At 37.5% G+C, this 27,825-nt stretch overlaps 1 protein-coding gene across 5 annotated transcripts in view; it reads right to left on the reverse strand.

Annotated features, from left to right (window-relative positions):
- Positions 1-6,586: 6,586 nt before the first annotated feature.
- SLC25A36 (solute carrier family 25 member 36) overlaps positions 6,587-27,825 on the reverse strand; it is a 32,830-nt gene continuing 11,591 nt past the window's right edge. For all 5 annotated transcript variants that reach the window (XM_049803684.1, XM_049803685.1, XM_049803686.1 and 2 more), the window contains 5 exons: positions 24,111-24,188; positions 21,276-21,376; positions 13,472-13,538; positions 10,669-10,958; positions 6,587-9,939 (listed from right to left, as the gene is read on the reverse strand). In XM_049803684.1, the coding sequence (XP_049659641.1) occupies positions 9,746-9,939; positions 10,669-10,958; positions 13,472-13,538; positions 21,276-21,376; positions 24,111-24,188 (730 nt within the window). In that variant the 3' untranslated portion in view covers positions 6,587-9,745. The remainder of the gene's footprint in view (positions 9,940-10,668; positions 10,959-13,471; positions 13,539-21,275; positions 21,377-24,110; positions 24,189-27,825) is intronic.

Raw genomic sequence — 27,825 nt, forward strand, 5'->3', positions numbered from 1 at the left:
CTATTGTGCCTGAGGACCACTCCAGTGTCCCTGCCCTGCCATAAAGAAACAATTTTTTACCCTGGGAAAGAAGGTGATAGGAAGGATGTATAGTTCTAGCTGAACTGAGCAATGGGAACTGAAAGCTCAAACTGCTTCACCCCTGTGTGGTTAAGACATTTCTGTTATGTGTGGGTTTCACAGCTCTAAGCTGCTGTTGCTTAAGAGGTAATACTCCACTTACAACCAAGCTATAAAGTTTTGGCAACAGTCCCCTTGGTTTATAACAGTAAGGGACTAGGGCAGATATTCTTCTCTCTAATGGGGAAAGGCCAATATTTTTAATACTGGTTTTATGATTTTTTTTTTTAATACTGCAAAAAAAGGTGCTTTAATTCTTTGTCTATTGCCTGAATGATTTAGGGAATAATATTGGACCACCCTACAAGTATAGCTGGATAGTTATAATTTTTCAGTATTTTCCCTCAACTAGTCTCTTCGGAAAATGTGTCAATGATAATAGATCATTCTTGTTTCAATTAATTCAAAACCATATTCCCAAGACTTTAAACATATCCAGCCCAAATCCAGCTGGAGCTCCCCAAAGCAACTGGCAAGTCATTCAATCACTGCAAAGGCCAGGAAACATTTGTAGTGGCAGAGCAAGATAATATAAACCCTGTAAACTTTTACTGATAGCCACATTTCAGAAGACACATAAGGAAAACAAATACCTCAAGGAATGACAGAATGAAAGCACCTGAGAACTATAATGAAAATTTGCCATCTTAGAAACAAATTCTGCTTACCTGCCTTTAGCAGCCTGAAGAAAAAAGGTTATTTGCACATCAGTAAAAGTTTTCTGTAGTAAACAGTATTTGTGGGCAGTGAAAGGAGTAATAACAGGATGTATGTCTTCAGCTATTTCCAGAGGATAAGGAAGGAAACTGCAATTTCTTCCCCTTCTGAAGACCTTGCTCCTGGATATGGCTGAAAACAGGGAATGCCTAGGGAAATCCATTCTGACATCCCACAGAATTCCTTGCAGAATGTCCCACTTCTGGGAAGAGATTCACACTTACTAGGGATTTCTTAGTAAGAACAGAGTTTTTCTTTTTCTGGCATTCACTTCCTTTTTCTATCTAAAGGATAAAGTATAGAAACCAGGGAGAATTTTCTCTCAAGAGGTGTGCTCTCCCTTCAGTATCTGTATCCACAAGGCTCCCACTGATACTCATTCTAGCCAGTCTACCCTGAGTGAATATTGAACAGCCCTCTGAGACCTGGTCTTCTGTCTTTAGAAGAGGGCAATCTGAGTCCACAGACACGCTTCTATTGGACCTTCTTCTGGAGATGATGAGGCACTAGAGACAGCCCAAAGCCAGATGTAGCCTTGAAAAGTATTCACACTATTACCTTCTCACTGGAAGAATCTGGCACAGCTAAATTGGGATAAAAATTCTGCAAAGCTGTACTTGGAAAGCTTTATTCCCTTATGTGGGAACTGCTGGCACAGGGGACCACTTTTTCAATTACTTTAAAAATAGTTACACATGTAACCTTAGATCATGAAAACAATACTGAAAATAATCACACTGCCTTCTCATTCCTTCCAGTCTATTTTCACATTTCTTCATGTTATAGCAAAGACACTACTTACTCTTGATCTAACTCAGATGTGTCTAACTTGCAGATTCTTATGCTTTCCAGAGAAATTCTTAATCTGCAATGTGGAAAGGACAGCTTCTCACCAACAAGTTCCCTTGAAACCTTTACAACACCTCCACTCATCCCCCCGCTTCAATATTCCCAAATCCTTGCTTAATGCAGAAACTTGCCTTCACTACATTTACGGACTGCACAGGCCAAGTTAGATGTCACCTCAGAAGTGCTGGATTTTCCTTCTGTACCTGTTGCTGTAATACGCCCTCATTTTACTTTTAGCCAAAGCCTAACCTGAATGAGCACAGAATGATTTCATGGGAGTCTTGCTGGATCTCGTGGATGTGGGATGGCTGTTTCTAAAGAGGATGTGGCATGTTCATTATCACAATCCATTTTAAATCTACAAAATCCTTTTCCTAGGAAACTAGAGGAAAACAACTGTATGCAACAGGAACACATTAAGTTGAACTGGCCCAGAAGGATCCCTGTAACCTTTATCCTAAGTCAAAACAGTAATCAATATTAAGAGAAACAGAAGGTGATTTGTATTTAACTGATTAGTTTGGAACATACCATAGGAACTCATTAAACTGCAGTAGGGACCAGGAACCAATACAACTAGATGTAGCAGGAACAAAGTAACAAACAAGGATAAAATTATTCATATTAGCATAAGAATTGGCAAACTTCAGTCCCAGTTTAGGTCAAACGAAGCAGATTTACACCAGGAATCTCCTCAACTCCTTGCATACTCTGTGAGGGAGCAATGTATTCTTTCCTAACATCTTAGCATACAACAGTGTCATTCCTCAGACACTGACAAATATATAACACTTGCAAAAAAGCAACGTGTGGCAGAAGACCAGGAAAAATTCAGATCAGCAACAAAATATATGATATTGTTCAGTTAAAGTGATAAACTGCTTAAAGATATATGTATGAAGAGGGATGTTGGAAAGACAAGTTCTTGGGATTTGGCTGATTTTAAGGAAGAAGGGGGGGGAACAAAAAAAGAAAGTAAGATGAGCCCTAGTTCATCTTTTCTATAAATCCTGCTGAAACAAGCCACACACCCCCCACAAGCACACGGTGATTAACTCCACCATAAACAGAGGGCCTAATCCCTATTAAACACACAGAGATCATTTAGGTCATGGCATCCCTTTCACATGCTGTTCAGGCATTCTGAAGTGCCTTCTTCCCTCCTGTTCTCACTACTAAGACTTCTGCATTGATCATTAAAAGCTTTCTTACATTCAGGCTAGATGCAATAACAGTTGGCAAATACTTCTTCATTTTGTAGCATCAAGTCTTGTATCTTAATACTTTCACCCATAGTACTTCTGTGTTTTTTTTTCTTATGTAAAACTGCTATATCCCTTTTCAGACTCTATCAGGTTAAGCTACAGTTTTATGCTCTGACAAGAGAGACACACTTCTTTCCCTGATCATTTTTTAGAACCTTCTCTTTTTCATAGCTGTGATGAACCAGAGCTGTGCACATACCCCAAGTTAGGTCAGCTCAAGATTTGCACATACAGTGCTGTTTATGCTTCCCTTTAGCATCCTGCAACTGTTAATTTTTATTTTTTTTTAAATAGGTGAGTAACAGTGATCATTGTTAGACAGACTATACCTGGAGTCTTTTTCTTCTCTCCATTCCAACTGAGGAAGTGACACTCCTGACTTATAGCAAAAAAATCTCATTAGTATTTTGTAACTGATTGAATATGCATTTTGCACTGTTATTTAATCTTACCTTGCTGGTCAAAGCAATCTTTTTAAATCATATTCAAAACTTAGTATACTGCAAATTGTTTCAAATTGGTCATTCACAAATCACACTAATGTAGCCCAAGTCTTCCTGCCAAAACAACTGACAGACATAATAAATACAATACCAAGACCAGTTCTTGCAAAAGTCTTCTTCAGAGGTGATTGAGTACTTGTAGTATTAGCCACCAATCCAACAGTTCCCATTACAAAACACTTTCTCTTTAGCTAAGACCTTACACATGTTGGAATAATCTAGAGATTTCCTTTATGGCTCCGCATCACATAGTTCCACCAAAACCCATGTGGATTAGATCTCCTGCATTTACCTCATCTAAAAATACAGATGATCACAAATAATTATCAGCTTATTTTAACATCAACTCTTGCTTACTGTCCAGCTATCTCTATAACATACTTCGCAGAAGAGAGATGTACTTAGAGCTCTTCTTGCTACATACACATGAGCCTGTAGTTTCCTTATTTAATTGTTTTCCATTTTAAATACTGGTTCTACATTATCTAGTCTCTAATTATATAGTGACAGTCCTAAATTAACAGAATCCTTAAAGTATCTTCTGTCACACTTGAACATTGCATACCTGTTTTTAGAATTTTGGACAGATGATCAAGTCTCAGAACAGACTGCTTTGAGTTTTGTTTACACTCCAGACAACGTCAACATTTACATCCTCAGTCCCATCCCAAGTGTCTGCTGCAGGAGCAGGACTAGGAAAAGCTACCGACTTCTAAACAGCCACAGTTAAGGGAGGAAACACTCTCTTGGGTAGAAATCTACCCAGAATTAGCAGTAAGTTTCACCATCCAGAGCTTGTCTTTGAAAGCTTCTTGTTAACTTCACACAATTATATCATTAACAAGTATCTCTGCATGAGTGCAACCAGTCTTAAGAGCATCCCTTGAAATATTCCATCTACAAAACCAGAAGCTCCTCCTCTCCAATATATCTTCCACAGTTCAATACACCATTTTGTTTGCATCAATTTGCTCATGAGAACTAGATTCCTATCTTGGCATTTCCTGCCTTTGACAGAAGCTGCGCAAGGTAACGATGTTCTGAGTCAGCACAAAGCACGCTAGCTGGCAATGGCACATAGAAGATGAGGAGTATTTGTCTTTGGAAGTTCCTTTTTATTTTAGTGTTAAGTGCATTATCAAATTCAAGGGCTTTCTTTTGTGAAAGAGATCACTGTTAAACCTCACATGCTTTTAGGTTGCATCTAAGTCAGATTACATTAATGCCATAACTCAATTAGAACCTTAAATATATCTTCATTTTATATACATGCTTTTTGTCCAGGGCAAGCTTAATACAACCTCTCCAGCAGAAGGGGTTGTAAAGCAGCATGAATGTCAAAGCATCTGAAAACATTTAACTTGAGCTCTGCCCTGCCAATGTTCCTTTTTAGGAGAGTTAAAGTGCAAGATTAATTACAGACAATTACAGTTATGCCCGTTAGAAGCATAATTTCACATGCATCAGGGATAAGCATGCTGGTTGCCTGTACTGATTCCAGAAGACTGATCACCTCTAAGTCTGGCTGACCTGGAAGCTAGAAAGTCTCAGAAGCAGAGCAAGGTAGATCAATTCACATTAACACCTACAGAAAAGAAAAGAAAAAAGTTATGACAGATGTGCTGCTTTAACACAAATTTTGAATAGCTGAAAGAGTCCAATCAGAGACACCAAGCCTGGCTCCATATTAAAGGCTGCAAAGGATTTGGGGGGGGTGGGGGGGGGGGGCGGGGCGAACAGCATGCAATCACCAACCAAAACCTACATATACATTTGCAGAATGATTTCTGAGGAAGTTCTGAGGACAGACTTCAGATTAAATGCCTACTGTAAAAGAGAAGTGATATCTAATAATGTTACAGATTCAAGGACTTGGTTATAACTGCACATGCAATTAAGTCTGAACATTAAGGAATTACTGCCCTTAATTTTTGTCAGCAGTGGTTTGTGCTAGCCAGCACTTTAAATGGACACGAGTTTTCTGATCACTAGTTACTGAATCTCAGTTGACAGACAGTTAACACTTAGCTCTCCAGAGGTAACAGCATTCAAATCCAACTGCAAGAACACATCCAACTTGAGTCATCTACTAACTCCTCCAAAAAGAGCATATTATATAGCTACAATACAGATACATTATTTTCTGCTACTATAAAATGGCACCAGATGAAATGATTCACTGGAATCTCCTAATGAATTACTCATTTTTAATCACAACTGTCCAGGTGCTGCTATTTATCAATAACAGAAAAATTAAAAGGTTAAAAATAGTGTACAGTTTAGCACAAAAGGCAACATTTGAATAGAAGCACATAATTTTAATTCGCTTTGAAGTTTAAAGCAATCCAAACAAAAAAGTTAACGATATAAATACAGAATAAATGCATATAGTTTACAGCCAACTACATGTATGCAAGAATAATAGCAAACCTCACATGAGCACTGAAGTATTCTCAAAATGTTCTTTGTGAGTGTTTAGCTATGACTCCAAGGGCATAATTATGTTCACATATGCACGGTAGGCAGACTCTCTTAAATAGAAGAAATGAAAACTTACATAACAGTCTTAACAGAAAGTTGAAAAAAGTAGTACATTTACCTAGGCAAACTTCAGCGTCCAGCCTGTTTTCCAAATTTAAACAGTTTAAACAGGAAGCAACATTTATCAAGGCTCTCCAATCATCTGTCTCCGGAAGCATTATTTTAAAATGCTACAGTCTGAGGAATGTTACAAATGTCACTTTAAGAACAAAAACAGAATAGCAGAAACTGTCACTAACAAACATCTCAATCAGAAAGGAAATATATGGAGTGTATTATGTAAACAGTGAACTAGACAGGTGCAATGTCAAAAGTGGACAGGTTGATGTTTCAGTTACAATTAACATAACCAAAAACTCCATAAATCCCTAGCATAAATCTACTTAAAACAACATAGGCTAGCAGATCAGAAATTCAGACAGAAACAGCAGATCTATCAGTCAGTTTAAAGGCTGGGCTCAGCCCTCTGCAACATACCACAACTCACCTGTTTTCACACAGCTTTACAGGGACCGAATTGATAATAGAGGGGCTGAGAAATGTGACTCCATTCACTGAAATTTTTTTTTTTATGGCCTTCCAAACTCGGGCCACCTTGCCATGTCCCCCCAGACACTCAGTGACAGCCAGTGCACTGTAACACACCGAGCCAGGCAGGCCCTGGCAGAGGAGCTCCTTCTACCTCTAATGAACACGTGCTCCAGTGCCATCTTTTGACTGGTTCAGGAAACTGCAGTCTCACAGTATTTCCCACATCTGTTAACTGGTTGCCGAGTCAAAATTAACAGCCTGCAATAACATTTAAGTTTCATCTAGGCAAGGAAAATATGAGGAAACTAACTAAAGTCCAAGACCTTTTCCTCTAGCACAGAAAAGTGTGACATAAATAAACTACATTCAAATCAAGATGCCCATCTAAGTTACAAGAAAGTTTAAACGCACTCCTTTCAGTTCTGTAGTTAAAGACATTAATGAATGTAGCATCTTCTTACTCCTTTTGACTTTTTATAATAAATATCAAGAAAACCATATAAATAATTCAAAGATCTTTGGGAAATACTTCAGAGGTAACTTTGTATGTACTGGTAGTTTAAAAATAACAAAAATCCCAAGAAACTTCAGGTTTATGTTTTGTTATGTAAAGCAAGCCAAAAAGATCACCCCTGAAGGTTAAAACATTGCTTAAAACACCCCTTAAAAATACAGAATAAGCTGATTGTCTATTTTTAGCTGTTGTCTCCCATATTCAATTATCCTTGTTAACATTTTTCTACTTAACTCCAGGGGAGCTGTTCTCACCCAGACAAGGCACACACACAGTACCCAGTGAATTAATGGGAGATGAACATGTAAACAAGGGAGAACATATCCAATAAACAAGAGGAAGGTAACTCTCATGAAGCCTACACTAATTCAAGTGTTAACTGTATGCATGAACTCCAAAGCTGAATATTGTCTTTGCCAATTTAAATTTTGGCTATGCCTGAATAATCTGGATAGCCTGAAGAGTAATCCACTTTCTACACAACAAAAATTACAGCAAGTAGCTATTCCTGCACTTAGTTATCTCAACAATGGTATCAAAGCAAGACTTAGGTCAGAGTCATTACTACTCCAGACCTTTCTTAGAGAGATCACTAGAAAAAGACCAGTTTAGAACACACATTTAAGCACTCCCCTCACTTCTAAACTATCAAGTTCACCTTTGGTCACATCACAGACCACGCTATTGGTCCTTACAAGGTAAGATAACGTTTTCCAAGGAGAAGGAGGTCAATGCAGCTAAGCCTCCACTGCAAGGTCACTGTACATGCTATAGGTGGCTTTTAGAAAGATAAGCAATTAGTAGAGAGAATTAAATGAAATATTCAAATACTTTGACACTGTGTGGAGAACATGACAAGGGTCAAAATAAAGGAAAGCTAATGAAAAAAACAGACTGATTGTTCTACAACAGAGATATTATGGATCTACAGCATAAAATGTTTTATCCTGCACAGCTTACATGGAGATCAAACCACATGCTTTGTTTAAAACCAAAGTGCATGGTTTGAACACAGTTTGACTACAGATAACCAGTAAGAAGTTATAGGCCATAAGAAGGCCACAAAGTGCATAAGGAGTCATTCATAAAATAAAGCCATTGCACACAATGCACAGTTTAAGTGTAGTGAAGTACCACACTGGAAGAGTTGATAGCACAGTTCTGTTCACATCAGTGCAGCAACATTTATATGCAGAAAGCTATTGCCCTCAATTTATAATGACTACCTTCCTCATAGGGATCATGGACACAGACTGAGAAGTACTCAAGGTGCAGATAAAAGATACATGATTGGAAAGCTGTACAATTTCTTGGAACATTAAGCTTCTGATTTTGACACTCCAGCTATATGATTTTGGAAAACCCTGTAAATTATGACAGAATAAACTAGCTAGCCTCACTGCTGAATACAAAGCATTGTTTTGCAATTGGCTTATAGAACAAAACAATGCCTGAATATTCAGACAATTTGGAGGACAAGGTTATACTGTCAGCTGCAGTTCAGTACACAGGCTCCAGCTGGAAGAAGTGACACAGCAATTATCAAGGGGAATGCTAACAAGAAAATCTCAATTATAATTTTCTCCATCATTCTGCACAGAGGCTGTTTGCACTGAAAAGATCTACTACAACGTCAACTGTTTTCTGCTTTCTGGTCGCCTTAGCCACGGTGATATGTGTTCTCCCCCTGTACTCCCATATAGATACTAATAATCCAAGTCAGGACTCGCCAGTCATTTTAGGGTAATACAGCTCATTCTTAGGGAGCATGAAACCATTTGATTGAATCCTGTATTCACAAATGGTAGGCTGGACTAGTGGAGATTTCTCATCACATTAAGAATCCTTAAAAGGGCTATGAAATAGCATTCGGCAAGTTCTTTCTTAGCTGTGTGAGTGACCTGACAGGCTGGCAAGGAAAACTGATAATATAGGAGAACATTTCATAGGTCTCTCTTACTTAAGGAAGGAAAGTTCCAGAAAAGAAAAAGGATGATGCAGCAGAACTAGAAATCCACATACACCAATATTAACAGATTGATAACCTGAAGACAACAATCAGATCCTCTCTCACTAACCTACAACACTGCTCAAACTTGAAGAAAAAAAACACCAAAACCAAGTATCACCTTTTATAGTGAAGAAATTTTGCTGTTCTGGGTCCCTGTGCCATATTTTGTCTTGAGGTAGCAACATGGAAAACTTTACACACTGACTGCTACCTCAGTCTCTTTATGTATCTTCAGAGTAACTGAAGTTTCAGGTATGGAAAGGTATGAACGTACTGTCTTCTCCACTCTTCCAACAGGTTACTGTGCAGTAAAACAGAACAAAAAGGATGTAGTTGAGAGCAATTACCAAGGGAAGTGAATAAGGCTGCCCAAGAATATATTTTATGGCCCCTCCCTCACCCATCAGGTCTCTGAAGATGACTGAATGGCCTTGTCTAAATTAACAGATAAAAAAAAGTAAGAATTTTGAATTCAAAGATGCATAAAGGCATTCCCTAAGGGGAAGTTCCCATTTGTCACATTGCCAAGAGACCACACAATAAGGCAGCAAAATTATTCATAGCTGCCCACGATCAACGTTCTGTTTTGTCCATAGCTGCATGTTCCTGATACAACTTTCCTTTGAATTGACATTCAGTTGTCCACTCCAGTATTTCCATCTTCCACCTTCTTCTAGGAAGCCTTGTTACACTGCTATCCATCAAGCAAGTAGACTACCACTTCATAGGTTGACATCATGATAGCCGTGTTTGGAATCTGTCTGATCAGGTGTGTAGTTAAACCTCGGTAGAGGGATCCATACCCTTCTTCTCGCACAAGCAAAGATAGTGTCTGGAAGAAAGATCTGTATTTTGTTCCCTCTTCTCTTAGTCTTGTTCGTACAACTTCTGTACAAAGAAAACGACATGCAGTTATGTTCACCACTTCTCATTATCTTTCCCAGAAACCAATTAGTGATTTTATACTAAAATGAAATCTTTCCCCCTCCCCAAGTTCTCAATATTAAAAGAACTCTTTAAAAAAGGAGAAGGAAGATGCAAACCATGTATGTGCAAGATGAAAACAGTTTAAATTTTTGGCAGTATTAGATATCTAAGTAAGAAAAGTTTATTTGTTTAGTTAAAATCCAGAAGAGAACTCTTGTTTGGGCTTACGTTTTAGCTTGGAAATTGCCACGAATGAAGTAGTTGATCCATTAACAAACTTAATGTATACACAACTACTTCGTAGGAAAATTAAGTGTGACTGAAAACCAAACTAGACAGCCTGTTTTCCTAGAAGAGGGACAAGAACTTGCTGGCAAGTTATGTGAAATTGCTGAGTATATAGAGAGATTCCAAGTGAAAAAGGACCTTCTCCTTAAGTACTTTAGGCTATGCCCTGGCAAATCCTTTGGAAAAATAAGCATTGCCTAAGAAGCCATGCTAGATATCTACTCAAAAATACTTCCATTTCTGAATACTCTACTCATGTTGACTTGCTGAATCTGATGTGAAAAGTTTTAGACAAAGAAATAGTTCTTGAGCAAGTGAGCCAAAGTCTGCTACAAATATCACTGAAAAGACTCCCCTTTGATCAATTTGATTCAGGTTCTCAGCTGTACGTGCCCCACTTACCATGGGGATATGCTATTGATGTTGCACAAGTTTTGGAAGTGGCAGCAGCCATCATCATGCCAACAAAGTCTGAAGCTTCTTTTGCTGATTCATCCTCATTGTCCATGGCAGAAGCAGTCTTATACTCCAGTAGTTTTCTCTTAATACTCTCATAAATAACAAAATGAATAACAGTCTCAGATATGCCTGCATAGGATGCCGACATTCCTCTGTAAAAGCCTTTAATACCATCTGATCGATAAACTTTTCGGACACATTCAAAAGCACTCATTCGCTTTTCTCCACGATTCCTAAAAAGGAGAGAATAAGACAGACATTAAGCTGGTGCAACTTGAGACTGGAAAATAATTAAACAGTTTTGTCTGAGTGACAAGAGGACTTGGGGAACATCTCACACTGATGCTGAGGGGCTCCAATTCAGATACATTTAAGAACACACAGAACTTGATATAAAAGTCTCAAAGGCCTTCAGCACGAAACACAGGTAAGGCATTATACTGAATCCAAGCCAAACTTCATATGGTGACTAAAGAAAAAGTATCACATTGCAAGTTGAACAGCTCTAAGCCTCCCCAAGTCTTACAGAAAAAAGGACTAAATTGCTTGAAAACAGACTCCCAAATGAACTGTCAGTGACTCATGAACAAAATGGTCATTTTCTTCATCATGACAGTGGACTTCCCCTCAATTTTGCCTCAAACAGCTCCATAGCATGATAATTACAGCAGGCCTTGCAGCATCACAGCTATCAGCAAACAACTAGCATACAAAAGGGAGCAGAGGGAGCATACCAACCAATACAACACAGGTAGCTATTATTTGATTCAATTAAGCTACTGCAGATGTCAAGGAAAACGCTCATTAGACATGACTGTATCAAGCAGTATTTGGTATATAAAATCTTATTCCTATTTTTAGCTTGCTTACTGAATTGTGCATACTAAAATACTTCGCATACCATATACAGCTATGCAAAACCATTACAACACTGCATAAAATGCTTCATTGCAGCAGCAAGTGGAGGCACTTGAAGCACATGGATTCTGCCAGCAGAGGTCTCCTGAGTGACCAAGTCACAGAATAAAATAGCAAATAACCTTGTAAGAAGTAATGGTAACTCATATGCATACTGTCAAAGCAAGACAGTGGCAGCAGCTATTACATAAATAGTATGAGGCATCACTGGCAGAATTTAAGTCCTGATGGTTTGAACTGCAATGTCAGACAGAAACGAAACAAGGTACCAAGCACAATTAAGAAAGAGTGGGCTGACATAGATGCAAATCAGATCTTGAGCAAGCTAGGTGGCAGATGCTGCAGAAAACTGGGGGGCTGACACCGATTTGCTGACAGGCAACAGAAAAGAGACAAAGAACAACTGGTGAGAAGAGCAGCTGGACCTACAGCTCCAGCTCCAGGGGCATCTCAGTCTTCGTATGTCCCCAATACACCTGGACAGGTGCCCTGGCAGTCTGCTATAAGAGTTTGTTCTTCTGATGCCCAAGATGCGTTACATTGTCTTGAAGGCCAAAGCAATTTCACTTTGGACACAAAACACATGCCTTCACCAGCTCTTACTGGGATCAGAGGTATTTTTGAGAACTTCAGCAGAAACAAGATCAGGCCAGGATAATCCCACAGGCCAAGTGGTTTTTTTATGCCTCTAATAAAAACTGAATTAGAAGAGCCGAGAACAGAGTTATGTGCTAGACTAGCCTATGTAATTGCAGTATCCTACACAAAGTTGGAAGATCCTGCTTCAGGTATCCCACATGAATAATGTGCTTGATATAATGTACAGAAATAACATACATGGGAAAATCATAATTTTCCCTAATATCCTTAAAGCCCTATAGTTTAAGCAATTTAACTGATTAATCAGTAAAAAACAAGCAGAGGCACAAGATGCCAACATGCACATAGCACCAAGAACCCCCTGGAATTAGTCATGGAATTATCACCCCAATCATATGATGGCATCACAAAAGATATCATAGTAAAACTAGTTCTTGGATATATTTACTATGGTTACTTTGCAGCTGACAATATGTCTGCTAAGAGGAAAAATGCTAATACGCACTTAATACAGAAAGTCCAACAGATCTCCAAAATAGGAATATGTGGCTCATTAATGTATATAGGATGGCTGAAGAAAGAATTTTCTATTGCATGCCAAGTTTTCAGTAAGAAAGCCTACAAAGCAAACAAGACAGTTGCAAGGAGGCACTTGCACCATATCAGTCTCTTCCTACAGCTTTAAATAGATGGGAATATAAAGGTCCTTCTTCCTCCTAATTTGCATAAAATTCTACTTCATTACAAGTTTTGTAACAATAAACAGTTTCTGTAGTCCAAACTTGTATTGACTATTCCCCATTAGGTCAATTCCTGTGTTCTGATTCACAAAGGCAGTCTTCCTCTTTTTATAGGCTAGCACTCATTTCATGTAAAAAGCAAAAAATTCTTATTTCAGGAATGTTTAGTTCAACAGCCAAAACCAAAGAGAATGTATTACTGAAGGAAAAATATAAGCATATGGTTGGTAGAACATTATTTTAATGAGACTGTTAACCTTGTATTTCAAATTTGCTGGCCAGTCTACTTTAGTGCCTCAAGTATGCCTCAGAACACAGAGATTAAAATAGAGAAAAATGATAGTGTAACTTGTAGACAGATCAGCATCAACTTTCTAATTTGATATGTTGGATATTTAAAGAATCATTCCATTCTAGGATGCTGAACAGATTCACAACATTTAAATGAAAACTTATCACAGCAGTCATATTTCCCATTGTCACTATACCTTGCATCAAGCTGTAATCGTGTCTTTACTAGCCAAATGGGATTAGTAGTTGTGATCGCAGTAAAACCTAAAATATTTAAAAAGAAAAGTTAGATGTGATAGTATCACAGGAGCAACTGCATCTAAGTTTGAAACGCACACAGTAAGGTATAGTGGATGCAAAAACTCGGACTATACTGATTTTTAGAAAGTACCCATTGTAGCCCTTTACTGATATTTTATGAATCCATACAGCCAATAAACATTTAGTTTATTTTTAAATTTTACATTAATATTGAATAAATTTAATTCTTAGCAAGAGACACCCCATTTAAAATAAGCCAAATTGTGTACACTTCTCTGCCTATCTAATCATACCAACCCTGTTTTGACACTACAGAACAGCAAAGCTAGCTAGACTAATACTAGCCAATTTGGCAAACATGTCAATAACAATGCACTGCAGATACAGCTATAGCAATTTGAGATGGTATAGAACATTGTGTCAATTTAATTTGCTACCTGAAATACAATCCGAGTTTAAAAGCATGCAGACTGAATAAACACTACTTTTGGTGCAGTTAAAAGGTATGTATTACTGTAAGTTAAGAGACCTTTTAATACTGAACTATAAAGAACAGTTAAATCTGAGTGCTAATGTTTTATTTAGTATTCAAAGCAGACATTGTTGGTTGGCCTAGGAATACTTCTACAAGCATGTGTGTTTAAATTGTTAAAAGTAAATAATATGACTTCTAACTACCCAGACAGACAGCAACTATTCAGGCTTGCATAAGGGCTAAGGGTTAAAGCTTTGATTTTCAGTCCACTAAAGAAAAAGAAAAGGAAGAAAAAGAAAAGGAAACAAATTTAAAAAAAAAAAAGAAGTAAGAATCACTCTTACTTCTGCACAACTGTGGAGAGGAAAAGAGCAAAGTGAAAGGCAGCTCTGAAAAAAGTAAAATAAAAAAACTATCTAGAGTTGTAAAACCACACATGCACCATTAATGAGGTGTCATGTCTGCAGGAGAGAAGAGAAAAAGGGAAGAGCTGGAACATGGCCAGGCAAGAGATGATAAATTTAGACACTTGCTTTCTAAGTGACACTTGTATATTACTACAAAGACATGCTGCCCTCCTGCAAGGGAATGGACTGGGGTTGCGGGAAAGCAACAAAGAGTTACCTTGTTCAGTGCATATTTGGTGTGCACAATACTTATATACAACAAACAGGTTATCGATTAGCTTGTTTATCGAGATCATTAACAGCTTATGTATATATATTTAGCAGAACTGCTTGCATACATGTTACTTCTGTTCAATCACAATCTAGGTTTACATTGTATACAAATGACTGCAATTCTCAGAGAAATGCCAGGGGATCTTAACTGTTTTAAGGTTTCTTCTATCCCCACCCCCAAATCTTAAATAGGTCAGTATGAGTTTCATTTACAGTTCTAAAGACAAACTACAAGGTTTAGCAGGTACTAAGGATTTAGCTATATTTCTACACCAAAGTAAAAAAAACATGTTAGAGATTTCAGTTTAATCTTTTAATTAAATAGATTTTTCAACTGTCTCAAACCTCTTAACTAACTTCCTGGGGTAGATACTAAAGGTTTGGGGTTGGCTTTTTTCCAATACATTACTCATGTTCTTCTGTCTAGGTACATATATAGCCCTTCATACAATGGAGGGAAATCCTAGTAAGCCAAAAGTGTTTTGTATCTGCATTTCTTGTAGGTAAATAAGTAAAAACTCAAAGCATCAGGGAACTACTGTGCCATAACAAGGCATGGGATGTTTTTAAAACATACTGCATCTGCAAAAAAGGTTCTGTAGGTCAACTAGCCAGAGCCCTTCTGATGTGTCACTTAATGCCATAGAAACTCCACTGATTCCAAGAGCACTTTACCCTGGGTTGAACTAAACTGAATGGAAACATTGTTCTTGCATTTTTTATTTCTTTATGCCAGCACTAAGAAAGCTTTAATTTTCTTTTACTTCAAATCAGAATCTTTCCACATCTATAGTGCAGTGAAGGGCACTAGGAATGCACAGGACTGCAACAAAAGCTTTGAAATAAGGTGGGGAAAAATTACTAACTTCCCCTACCAACACATTTTCCAGGAAAGACTTGTCTCTAAAAAACCAAAATTAGTTCTTAATTACAACTGAACAAGACCAAAAAAATCTTTTGTGTTCCTATTTAAGTTGCATGCTTTGGAATTTTGTTACTGATAGACTGTATGTTAGAGCATTATCCACTCAGCCCTTCCTCCTTCCTATTCAACCCCCAAAACCCAGTCTCTGTAGATCCTAGATCTAGAACAGGAAACACCTAGGTGAGATCAGAGGCAGTATCTGAGTGGCAGTAGTGACTGTATTCACCCACAGCAGCAGCCAGATACTTCTAGGCAGGCTGGGAAGAGTATATTGGAAATTGCCAGTGAAGGGTGGTTGGCACAGGACACAGTCTACTCTGTCCACTGGGTTGCTCTAAACATTTAAGCATAGCACCCATAACAGTAGGGTCAGATGCTTAGCAGCATAGCCGATTTTTTTCCCTAGGGCTGTCATAAGCCTAAATTGCATGACAGTTCACAGAATGGTCTGGGTTGGAAGGGACCTTAAAGATCATCTAGTTCCAAGCCCGCTGCCATGGGCAGGGACATCTTCCACTAGACCAGGTTGCTCAAAGCCTCATCCAACCTGGCCTTGAACACTTCCAGGGATGGGGCATCCACAACTTCTCTGGGCAACCTGTTCCATTGTCTCACCAACCTCACAGTAGAGGAATTTCTTCCTAATATCTAATGTAAATCTACCCTCTTTCAGTTTAAAAATGAACCAAAGCTTTCAAAGCAAAGAGCCTTCCATAATTCAGGTTTCAAGATGAAACAACTACAGCTCAATTCTTATAGGTAATGTAGTAAATACAGTTGGTGGAAGAAAAATAAAGAGTTAAATGATGCTGACACCAAGGAAAGCACTCCAAAATATGAAATATACCATTTGGAATCTTTGGCAAGATAAGCTTTTCTTTTTGAATACAGAAAATCTGTAGCAAAAGTACTTGTTAAAAAAATAAAGCTAGGGGGCTTTCAACAACTACTATGAAGCTCTATCAATTGTTTCCTTTTTCTTTTTTTCTTTTTCGAAGTCTCAGTGAACTTTGATAAGCATTGTAAGGCATTATAATGTGTTGTATCCTCAAGATTCCAGATTCATTACAAGTGTAGATCAATTTGGCAATACCAGAAACTTCTGTACTTTTCTAGGTTTTATTTTCTATGAAATCATATCCCGGTTTCAGATGGAAAGAATTATCCAAATCTACTTTCAGCTATACCAGCTACTGACAGGTAAGATCCCAGGTATTCCTATTATGCATCATATTTCAAAGGTCAGGGGTTTGTGTTTTGTTTTTTTTTTTTTAAATCTATAAGCCAATGTAATTGATAACAGACACATGTGAATATGGAATGCTGAATTAAAAATCCAAAGTAGTAAAATAAAAACAAACCAAAAGAGAAAACAGAAAGAGACAGAAAGGAGATTATATACATATTAAAAAAGAAAAAGAAAAGAGGTCTTTGAAATAATGTGACAACACAGAGTATCAGCTGCAGCATTTTAAAGGTAGCTCTGGGATACTGAAAAAAAACCCAAGAGGCCTTGTTTAACCCAGTAGGGACTTTCAACTAGCCAGAGCTAAGTAAAGTAGCAGCTATCAGTGAAAGGCATTTTCCACCTTTCCCTGAACTGTACAGAAAAAAACAACTCTTAACAGAGTTAAGAAGTGATGCCTTTGCACAACGTACATCATCCGAGTTCAAGATAATGAAAGTGAATTCCCCTTATTTTGTTTATTTAATAGATATTACAAACCCAATGTGTGGTTCTTACACTAGAGGCTGCAAGAGACGCTCAGTTCAGTACTCACGAGGTTTAAGTTAGTCCATATTTCTGCAGGAAGTGACCTGCGGATGGGGAGCATGAGATGACACGATCTCACTCTTTTCACGGGAGAAATGTACAGTAAATGCCTAAAATAGACACAGGCTTTTCTGTATCATAACAACAAGCAGTGACCTCATCAGACACATGTGTACAAATCGAATCCCATTGGAAGGATTTGTGAATTAGTTATTGTGAGATCTAACTGTTTTCAGGTAAAAGTTTAGGAAAAAAAGAAAGAAAAAATAATCAGAACAGGCCACAGATACTAAAATAGTTGTGTAAAATGCACTGAGTACTGAAATTTCTGCTCATTTGCAGCAGTTCAATTTTATCTCTCCAAATACTTACCTATATATCAAATGTACAAGTAAACCCTCCTCCCTCCCCACTCCCTCCCAAATATCATTCAAAAAAGCTAGCCTTGTCTTAGGACTGAAAAAGCAAGATAGATGCCTTATGAAATCAAACTTTCTAATATCAGTAATCAATAAACTAAATACGCATTTTATTTGGTATTAAGTAACTGTGTACATACTACTAAAAAGTTACAAAAGTATGGTATCTCTGGAAGTAACAAAGTGGTCCCAATTTTTTTTAATAAATAAAATCTATATTTGGGTTGGTTTGCCAGTAGAGTTCTAGAAAGAACAGCAGTAGCATACAAGGCAAAGTTGTTTTGCAGATTTCAACCATGTTGTCTGAATGAGGCTATGAATCTTTAAAAAGGCAAATCAGAAAGCCATATAGGAATCAAGTATCTCATTCAGTTTTTATTCTGTGACAAGAGGTTGAGTAAGCACAATGAGAAGACAGTTTATAGTGAATCTGAGAATTTAGCCTAACTTTGAAATTTACAGAGATAAACTATCTTCACACAAGCAAACGCACTAATGCTTCATATATATTCACTGTCCAAGTTTGCAAGAAGAGAACCATGTGATATGACAAGTAATAAGCAAAAAAAAAGATTGCCAAGTACTTCATGTCAATACACAGATATTTTAGGTATGAAGGTGACGTGAATTATATGCTGGAATCTAGCACGCAGCAAGAGAAAAACATTCATTTCTAATTGCATAAGGCATCAGTTACTAGTATGCAGCACAATTCATCCTCCTTGGGATAAAACAGACTTACTAAAAGAATCTTAAAAACCAAAAATGTATGTTTTATCTTGAGAAGGAAGAATCAGGCCTAAAACAAAAAATGCTTAAAAATCATACCTCAGCTTCTCACACCCAAAAATGCCATGTGTATAAAACAATCCTTAATTAACAATGACATCAGTCTAGCCTGAGATACTTAGGTATTAACACTAGACAAGTAAACAGTATTTAAAGTTGACTAAAGTTAATTACTTACAGTACTTTCACAAAACAGTTACAGATTTTTTAGAAATTGTATTTTTGCATCATTAGTGTATTTTGCAACCTACAGGGAAAGTTTTATAAGTGCAAACACCACCTCATGCTCATTATGTATTAGAAGCCTTTATGTAACAGAAAGGTCATATATAAAAAACCAAACAACACCCCTCATTTAAGACCGAGTTACTCAATTCCTTACTGAAACCAATGGCAGCTGCAAAAGAAAAAACCAATACTTATTATTTTTCACTAATTGTTAGAAGTGTTTATCCACCTTGTCAATTTTGAAATCTTAAGTTCCAAAGCAAATATTACAGTGATCTTCTGTGTTAACCTGTTTAAAGTCAACCAATTAAGACCTCACATTCAATCTTGTCCCTGTTATTTTGCCATTTCCTTAAGTTGATTTGCATGATACAGCAATACAAACCTTGCAGGTAAAACTGTTAATAGCTGGTTTAAGTGCATTTTCTGAAATCTATTAGAATTACAAAAACAAGGTTAGCACGTTCCCAAGAAAGCACTGTTAATTTTAACTACAGTCCTTTTCATATAAATCAGAATACCACCAGTACCAAGTATCAAGAAATTGTTTGTAAAGAACCTTCTTTTAAAGGCCTTCCAAAGAATGTCTGTAGTATACAATGCCAAGACATTTCAAGAAAGAAAAAAGGCTTGACCTGTAGTGCTGAACCTGCACTAGGCATTCAGTTTCATTGGCTATATGGTTTAGAAATACAACTGCAGAACTAGGTAAGTGTGAGAAAGATGACAACTACAGAAGTTGTTCAATACTAAAACTTGTATACAAATGTAAAACAGGTGAACAGCAATTAAGGCTCAAATCCATTTACCCCAGTCTCCTGCAGTCCCAAGTACAAATGTGTAAATACCAACCTTCTGAAGGGAAGCAAGCTAAGCAGATACAGAACTCCTTGACAAACTATGGTCTGTGTCTGCAAGCACTTGGGAAAAATCACTACAGCACATCTCCATAAATGATGTTTTCATTACAGAATGAAGGCAGTAACTTCCAAAGATAGGGAACACTCTGAACCTTGGTTTGTCTGCAGCACTACATGAGTTACACAACTTGTCTTCAACTGAGGATAGACTTGTTTCTATTACCTATACTTCACATGCACACACCACCACATATTTAAAGACACATTTTATCCCCTTGACAAAGAGCTGAAGACAATACATTTTTCCTGGATTAACTAACATTAGGATGAACTTTTCATGAAATCCCCTTCCATCCCATTCCCCGTACTGTTCACTTACAAACAAAACATGCATTTCCAGGTGAATAAAAAAATACTGCATCATATGAACTTTATTTTGCTCATTTAAGATAAAACAGCTCTCCTTACATCTCTAAGGAGATTAAAAACTGCCATCACATTTTTCATGCGCTAGAGATGAGCATTAGTGTGTCATTTACGTATAAAGCTAGTATCACTTAAATTTTCTATGCTATGTAACAATTCCTTTGTATCAGATTATTAGCAAGTATTAAATAGAAAACCAATCCTATTCACTATTCTGACATCACCTTTGGTAGTCCATTCCAGATTGCTAGTATTCACATTATATACACTGGTTGTAAAATTTGACAGGAATTAGAAATTTCAACAGGCTACCATAAAATTGTCAGAATTCATCTGTGAAGTGTCTATGACCTATACAGAAAAACAAACTTTTGAAAGTTAGTTTTTGTGTAGGAAGGACACAGGCAACAATAGGTAAAGTGTTGCCAGCCCAAGTTTTGATCTCCCCAGCACAAGTCCATGACCATAACTCAGCTCAGTTGCCTTTAACTCTCCTTGTTAATGATCCCAAAGCACAGAACACACAAATCAAGCAATAAATATTGGTAGCTGCTAAAATATACCAAGGTTACACTGCAGATTCAAAATAGGAATTTATTTCCAGAGATGAAAATATATGAAAACTATGGAAATCTGCTCTTCTATGTCACTTTAGTGGTAGAGCAAACTTCACACAGACTGGTATTTGAACAAAGGAAGAGAGACTGCTACATATAATTTACACAAATATCTGTAGGTATATTTCAAAAAGACAAAAATAAGTCAGATATACAAAGCTGTAACAGAAAGTAATGGTAAAAAATACATCAAAAAGCATTAAAACAGTTCATTGCAAACGATGTTTATAGCTTGCAGAGCAAAAAGTTACTGTTTTGAAAGTATTCATTTTACATTTCACAAATTTACAACTAAAAAGCAAGCATGCAAGTTTTCCTAGAAAAGACTATTCACACACACAAAGATCTTTATTAACAGTAAGTGCAAAGTTTTATGCACATATTCTCCAGATTGCTTGTTTAATGAGAAGCCAAAGAAGGTAACCACTACAAAAAACCATAATCACTCAATCGCTGAACATTTTCTGTTTTGGTTTTCCACATTTATTGCCACCTTTCATTTGTAGATACGACTGTAGAATTAAGCTAAAAAGTTACTGATCCTTACCTGCCACACCAGCTGAAATCATGTGTACCTGGGTAGAATCTGGATTGAAAATACTGTTCAACTTTTCCTTGCAGTTTGAGTAAGCAGCAAAATATATTGCTCTAAAATTAGAACAAAATCCAAGTTATGTTACATTTTCTGTGTCAATACCCTTATGAGCAGTGCCATTAACTTCACTAACTTAAGATAATCTTGGTTCAAGTCTTACTTCCTCAGTAAAAAACTACTCAAGGAGTAACTCTTGCAAAGTAGTGGGACTATTCTAGGAATGGAAAAGAACAACAAAAAAAAAATCATACTTTACAACTTTTTCTTCCACAACAGCTCCAATTAACAACTAGTGAGAAGGATAGATATTTAGAAATATGGCAGTGATTTTTGTGACTCCAGGAAGTTTAGCCACAGAAGCAAAATACTGCTGAACTGAGAACTGAAGTTACAGTATTCTGTATTTCTTTAACAGATCAAATTTGTTCTAATTGACCTAAACTCATTTCAACAGCATTACAATTTCAAGAGAACTAGCAAGTATGTATCTTTTTAAAAAAAACAAACAGCACACTTAAATATTTATAATATTATTCTAGCATTTAAGATGCGAGTATTAATAACTTATAACTACAAGTATTTATATTTTAAATGCTAGAACAGCTGCAAAGCTGGGATCCACATTTTGTTTTAGTTCTGTATTTAGAATAGACACAGGTTTTTTTCTTTGAATGAACTACAAAAAAATTTGAAAACTTGTACTACAGTCAAGAATGGGATGGTATCAAAACAAAGCTAGACATAAAAGTCAGCATGCCAATGCAATATATTATGGAAAATGCTTGTTTTCACTCATTAAAGCTAAGAAACTTACTTTAAGCACATCTAAAACTCACATTAAAGGTTGTAACTTTTTTTTAAACTTAGACACCCCTCTATAAGAGAAAAAATGAACATGCAATTTTTCATGAACAGACCATTAACCTCACTAGCTGTGCAAACATGTTTTTCTTTATTATAAAAAAGATGAAGTGCTTGTTTCATGGGTGTAACTTCTAAAACAGAATCTGAACTCAGTTAAGTATACTGGATGTGTTATGAAACACGCTTCTCTACAGCTTGTTTAAACAAAGAGCTGCTGTTAAATCCACTTAGCTAATGCTTAATTGAAATGAAGTACTGGATGAAGACCAAGTCTGCTCATGGGGAATGAGGATGTGCTTATTTATAAGACTTCACACATTTTATCAAGTTGACATTTGGGGGTAGGGAACAAGCAAAGTATTTCACCTGAGGGAAGAAGGGAAGGGAATTAGAAAATGTAACATAAAACTGACTTGCAATTGAGGATACTTTCCACTGAGGATAGTCATGTATAAAACAATCTATTGCTGTATAAAAATTGATTTTAAACAGCAATGTTGAACATTCAGACCAGACTGGACCATCAAACAAAAGCACAGGCTCTTCAGCTTAGGAAGTGCTGATACTCCACACATGTCAAGACAAAGAAAGCTACTGGACTTACTTCAGCTTCTCCAAACAGCAATGCTAAGTTAGTGATCAGAAAACACCTCGGGTATTCCTAATTCTTAAAAAAATGTGCTAAAATAAAAGTAGTCCAATTCCTGAATTATGTTTTTCTCTTATTCACGCAGAGGGTCTACAGAACACCTCATCTTTCAGATCTACATAGAAGATAGATCAATGCTGAATGGAAAGTCCAATTTAATAAAATTTTCCAGAAGCATCTAAAGACCTTAAACCAGAGGAGTTAAAATACTCTCCAGCTGGGTATGCAGGAGACAGGAACATCTTCTCTTCAGACCAAAATGAAAGAAAAAAACAAAAAGGAAAGCGGGGCATTAAGTCAAGGCAAGAATAAAATCTTTGTGGAATATATTCCCTCTGCATAAAGACTCTTCTCAAACAGAATAGAGTAAAAATGGGCCAGAAAACAACTATAGCCTCATCCAGAATTAAGGAGTTATATTAGTCTTACACAGCTTATGTATTCTCCTATTGTTGGACTGAACTTCAGCTAACACTTGTATGTAAGGATCAATTCAAACTCTGGCATAATCTGCACCTCGCTCTGACTGCCAGCACCAGCCGAATAGCTAGAGCATTTGTGCTGATGCAGAGCAACTGACAGGAGCAATACCACTGCCAATTAGATCAAATTTACATCCTTGTCCACTGCACTCCCTGACACTGCCCCAGTACCCTTCGGAGTCCAGCCCACTGCTAGATCTGCTTTCTCTGGGACAACTGGTAAGTGTGTCATCCTACCAAGTCTTGCCCTTTTTGAAGTTTCAGAACAGGCTTCCTACTGCCCTTTTTGAAGTTTCAGAACAAGCTTCCTACTGCGAGGGGACAGTAGTCTGTGTTTCATCAGAATTCAGGAAAAAAGACCCAGTGCTTTGAGGCTACAATCACACAACTGCTTCGTGAAGATGATGGATTAACTGACAGCTAAATCTACCTTTGTATTTTCAAAGGTACAAACTTCCTGTTTACATACACAACTCACTTAAGCATCTTCCTTCTTAACTGGACATAGCTCTGCATAAGGCATAGTATGCAATAGTAAATACTATTATAGTAGTATATAGGATAGTAAATGTTGAGACAGTTGGTGCAGCAATGTGGGACTGGAGCTGTGGCATTCACACGTGGCTCAATTTCTCAGACAGCTATATTACCCCAGGAACCAAAGGTTATTTGCTATTAAGTATTTACAGCTGCAGAGGCAAAATTCACTTCAAATAAACCTTAAATCCCTTGATGTACAGCAACCTAAGTTTCATCAAAATTATTTCACTTACCATACATGTTTGCACTTACCTGGAAGGAGCAACACCTACTATATTAGGACCCAGCCCTCTAAATAGAGAACGAGGACCTTCCTTTTGCAAGATCATCCTAGAAAACAAAAAAGTGACAATACTATAACATTCACATCAAAATGAAGGAATGCCCTGACCACCATAACTACATCATTTTAAGCTTTACTCTGCATGAAACTTGCACAATAACTGACAATGCAATCCTAACCACAAAAGATTAGTCACTTCCTAGAATCAGCATAAAATAAAATTCTATTATTGCTTGACATGCCATAGGAATCCAGGAACTAAATGCAGAAGTAAAGCCTTATGATGTCAGTACAGACTTTCCTCAAAGATAGGAACATATACATACATGGAGTTATCTGTCATTATGAAGTTAAAGAAAACGTCCTTTTATCAGGGAGAAAATACTAAGCATGCAAACGTTCACATTCCTGTAGGTTGTAGCTTGTTCAGGCGACAAAAATATTTGATTCTATTCTACATTTCTTTCATCATCCTTTAGCTCCCAATGTTTGGGAACTTTTTGGGGTGGGAGGGACAGGGGGTGAAGGACAAGAGAGGAACAGAGGAGAGAGACTTATGAAAGTTCAGTTACAGCAAGTCTTATGTCTTCTGAGAGCAGCTCAGGAAGATGTCAGCTCTAATGCTTATCATGCCCAGCCAGGGGCATCTTTCACAACCTATTATCTACTCTTCTTAAAATGACACACTTCAACATGGCTTTGCATGTGCTACCATGCTTTGATTCTACAAGACTCCTAACAGTACGCTACATGAAGTTACAGTGAGAAGTTAGAAGCAGCCAGCCTTTCAGATACAAGGTCCTGCCTTCCCCATCCCCATAAATGATTTAAATCCACTAAGCATTCAACTAAGAACCCATTCTCAGCTTTATTATTTTCATAGAATAGAATGATTATTTTGCCTACAGTAAAAGAAAATGGAAACCTCCAATGTGAGAAAGTTGCCCTTCCTTGAGACTGGCAGGGATACCAGTTCTGAAGTGTTGCCTGTGTACTCCTACCCAAGCACTGCTGCTGGGCTATGGAGCCAGTGGCTTCTCTTCAACTCATTCTACAAAAGGCAAACCTTACCTCCCCATGCAAGGTAATTCACTTAAGTTTGAGATTAACTGAAAAAGGAGTGTAACCTGTGCAAAGAGTCACAGCAACAGCACAGCCCTAACATCTTGTGGTAACAGGTCCACTATAAACACAACTCTGGAAAGACTCCTTGGGTGGCAGGGGGGGTGTCACCTTCCATCTCTGTGGGATTTATAGAGAAACATAGGGATACGAGCAGTGAATTGAGACCTCAAAAAGAGGCATTACTAGCACTTAAGTGTTTGGAATACCTATCCCATGTAACTGTGGTTTTTAGAAAGAGTGGAAAACCATTATGCAGCAAGGTACACAGTAAGGGGATATCCACTAATAAATATTCAGGTTTAGTAAGATCAATCTGTCCAATAATCTAGATGCTAATCAGATATGGTATTTTAAAAAGTATGGTAGGACATGGGAGGAGAAACAAGGACTATGCATCCCATCACTGCAAATTGCTCTAGCAATTGCTTTAGAAGCAGATTTAAAGTTAAGAATTAACTACTTCACTAGATGTTGCAAAACAGAACTCTGTGCTTATTGATTTAGAAACACTGGCCAATACATACAAATAGTTCTGTATATTTCTTCAGAGACACACACAGGTTAACAACAAGTCAATTACTCAAAGCAAACTACCCTTGTATAAATGGTTATTTTGTTTGGAATTTACTATCCAAACACATGAAAGCCATCTATAGCACTGAAGGAGATTCCAAACCTATTCTGATTTCCAGCAGCTGATTCACCACAGTTCTGCTGCTAAATCAAACTGAAAGTTTGCAATTTTTTTCCAGTAAGCAAAAATAAAATGGTAGTTTTGCACAATTACCATCACTATTTAGGAATGCTGGCATATAATGCGTCCAGCAACATCTTAGCTTTGCGTCCATAACAATTAGATATGATTTCACTATGTGGGTAGCATTGCTCCACAGCAATAATTGGAGTATTGAACACATACTCAAAAGCACTTTGGAAACACAAATTACTTAGGCATGTCTCACCCTAAAAGCATTTCTAACACTTACAGAAGAAATTATTGAAAAAGTCTTACCATATTCCAGAGCTCAGCATGGGCACAGCGTCAAGATAACGGCAAAGCTGAACACAATTAACATGATCTGCATCCACTTGGAACACTAGTTAAAAATCACTACCACCACAACATCATGTGTTGCACATATAACACATGCATGTATACAAAGCAGCAGGAACCTCAGTGTCTTAAGAGAAACTTAGGAGTGAAGTGTATCAGGTCTATTTGTTTCTTCTGGATCTACAGTGTCCCAAGACTTGACAGAGCAACAAACAGTTACAGAAAAGTTGCAGCAGACAGGATTATAATGGTGGTAGTTACTGACACTCTTGTGCATTCACAGACACCAGCTGGAGTTCCAGAGCCTACACTGCAGATCCCAGCGCCTGCACTGTTTATTGAAAGCACTAAATGGCAAATCCATGGTTGGAAAAGCAGCACAAATCTTCCACATGGCCTTAGCTGACCTGCTTGTGTCACATGGGGAAGCCTGCATTGGGACGCCAGTCTGATTTCCATTATCAAGACCTCAGGTTTAAACTCAACAAGATTAGGGGCATTTGCAATATGATATACACCACAGATATTTAAGAATAAGGGAATTCGCTTTTGTTGCCCGAGAATGCAGTCGCCTGTACCCCAGTTCTGAGTTTGTTTCCTGACAGAGATGCCTTTGAAATCCCCTCTGTTGATGCTTAAGATGCAGAAGTGATTCCACAACCACCAGTTAACTGAAATTCTGACATCATTTGCCTGATTCACCCTGCTTTTAGACTGAGTATTGTAAGCCTTGGAACACTGTACTGAGTTTGATATGAGAAGAGACAACCAAACCCTGACACTTACGAGTCAGAAAATATCAAGTGACAGTAAAAGCATGAGAGTGACAGGAGGGATCCAGTTTGATTTCCCCATTAAACAGCCCTAGCCCCTTAACCAAGAATGATTATGTCCTACACTTACGTATTTTTATTGTCACAATCCATTGCCATGTCATTTGGGGTTTTTTTATATTTACTGTATTTAAAGACCTAGAAACCCAGAAAAGTTACTTGGCATCTCAGTTGTTTGATACTAACCTGGAAGAAAACACCTCTAAGCAAAGAACAAAAGCAGCAGAAGATACACATTCTTGTATCACAGATAAACAAACAGGTCCAAGAAGCAGATTTAAAAAAACAAAAACAAACAAGCCCTACCAATGAAGTTCATCATGGACTACCTCTACCTCAGTCTGAATTTGCTTCCCGAGAAGACCAAGTTATTTTAGGTTTTAGGGATGGGTTATTAAAGCATAGCAGGCTTCTAGCAGAGGGGTGTGAAACAAACATCTGTTCATCCTGGTATTCATTCAGATACATTTCTAAACAGAAGATAAATTCATAACCTAACATTCAGGGAAGAAGCTGAAGGCCTCAACTTCTTTCAAGAGAAGCCAATAAGGCAAGTGTTTTGGATGGAAGTGTCCTTCCTTGTCACAATCTGAGCCCTTCCTTCCCACATACCTATTCCAAACAAGTCCACCCATCAAACTCTTATATGTAAAAAGGCTCCAAATCAGAACT

Source organism: Accipiter gentilis, chromosome 6, assembly GCF_929443795.1.
Source record: "Accipiter gentilis chromosome 6, bAccGen1.1, whole genome shotgun sequence".
NCBI classification, from domain to species: domain Eukaryota; kingdom Metazoa; phylum Chordata; class Aves; order Accipitriformes; family Accipitridae; genus Astur; species Astur gentilis.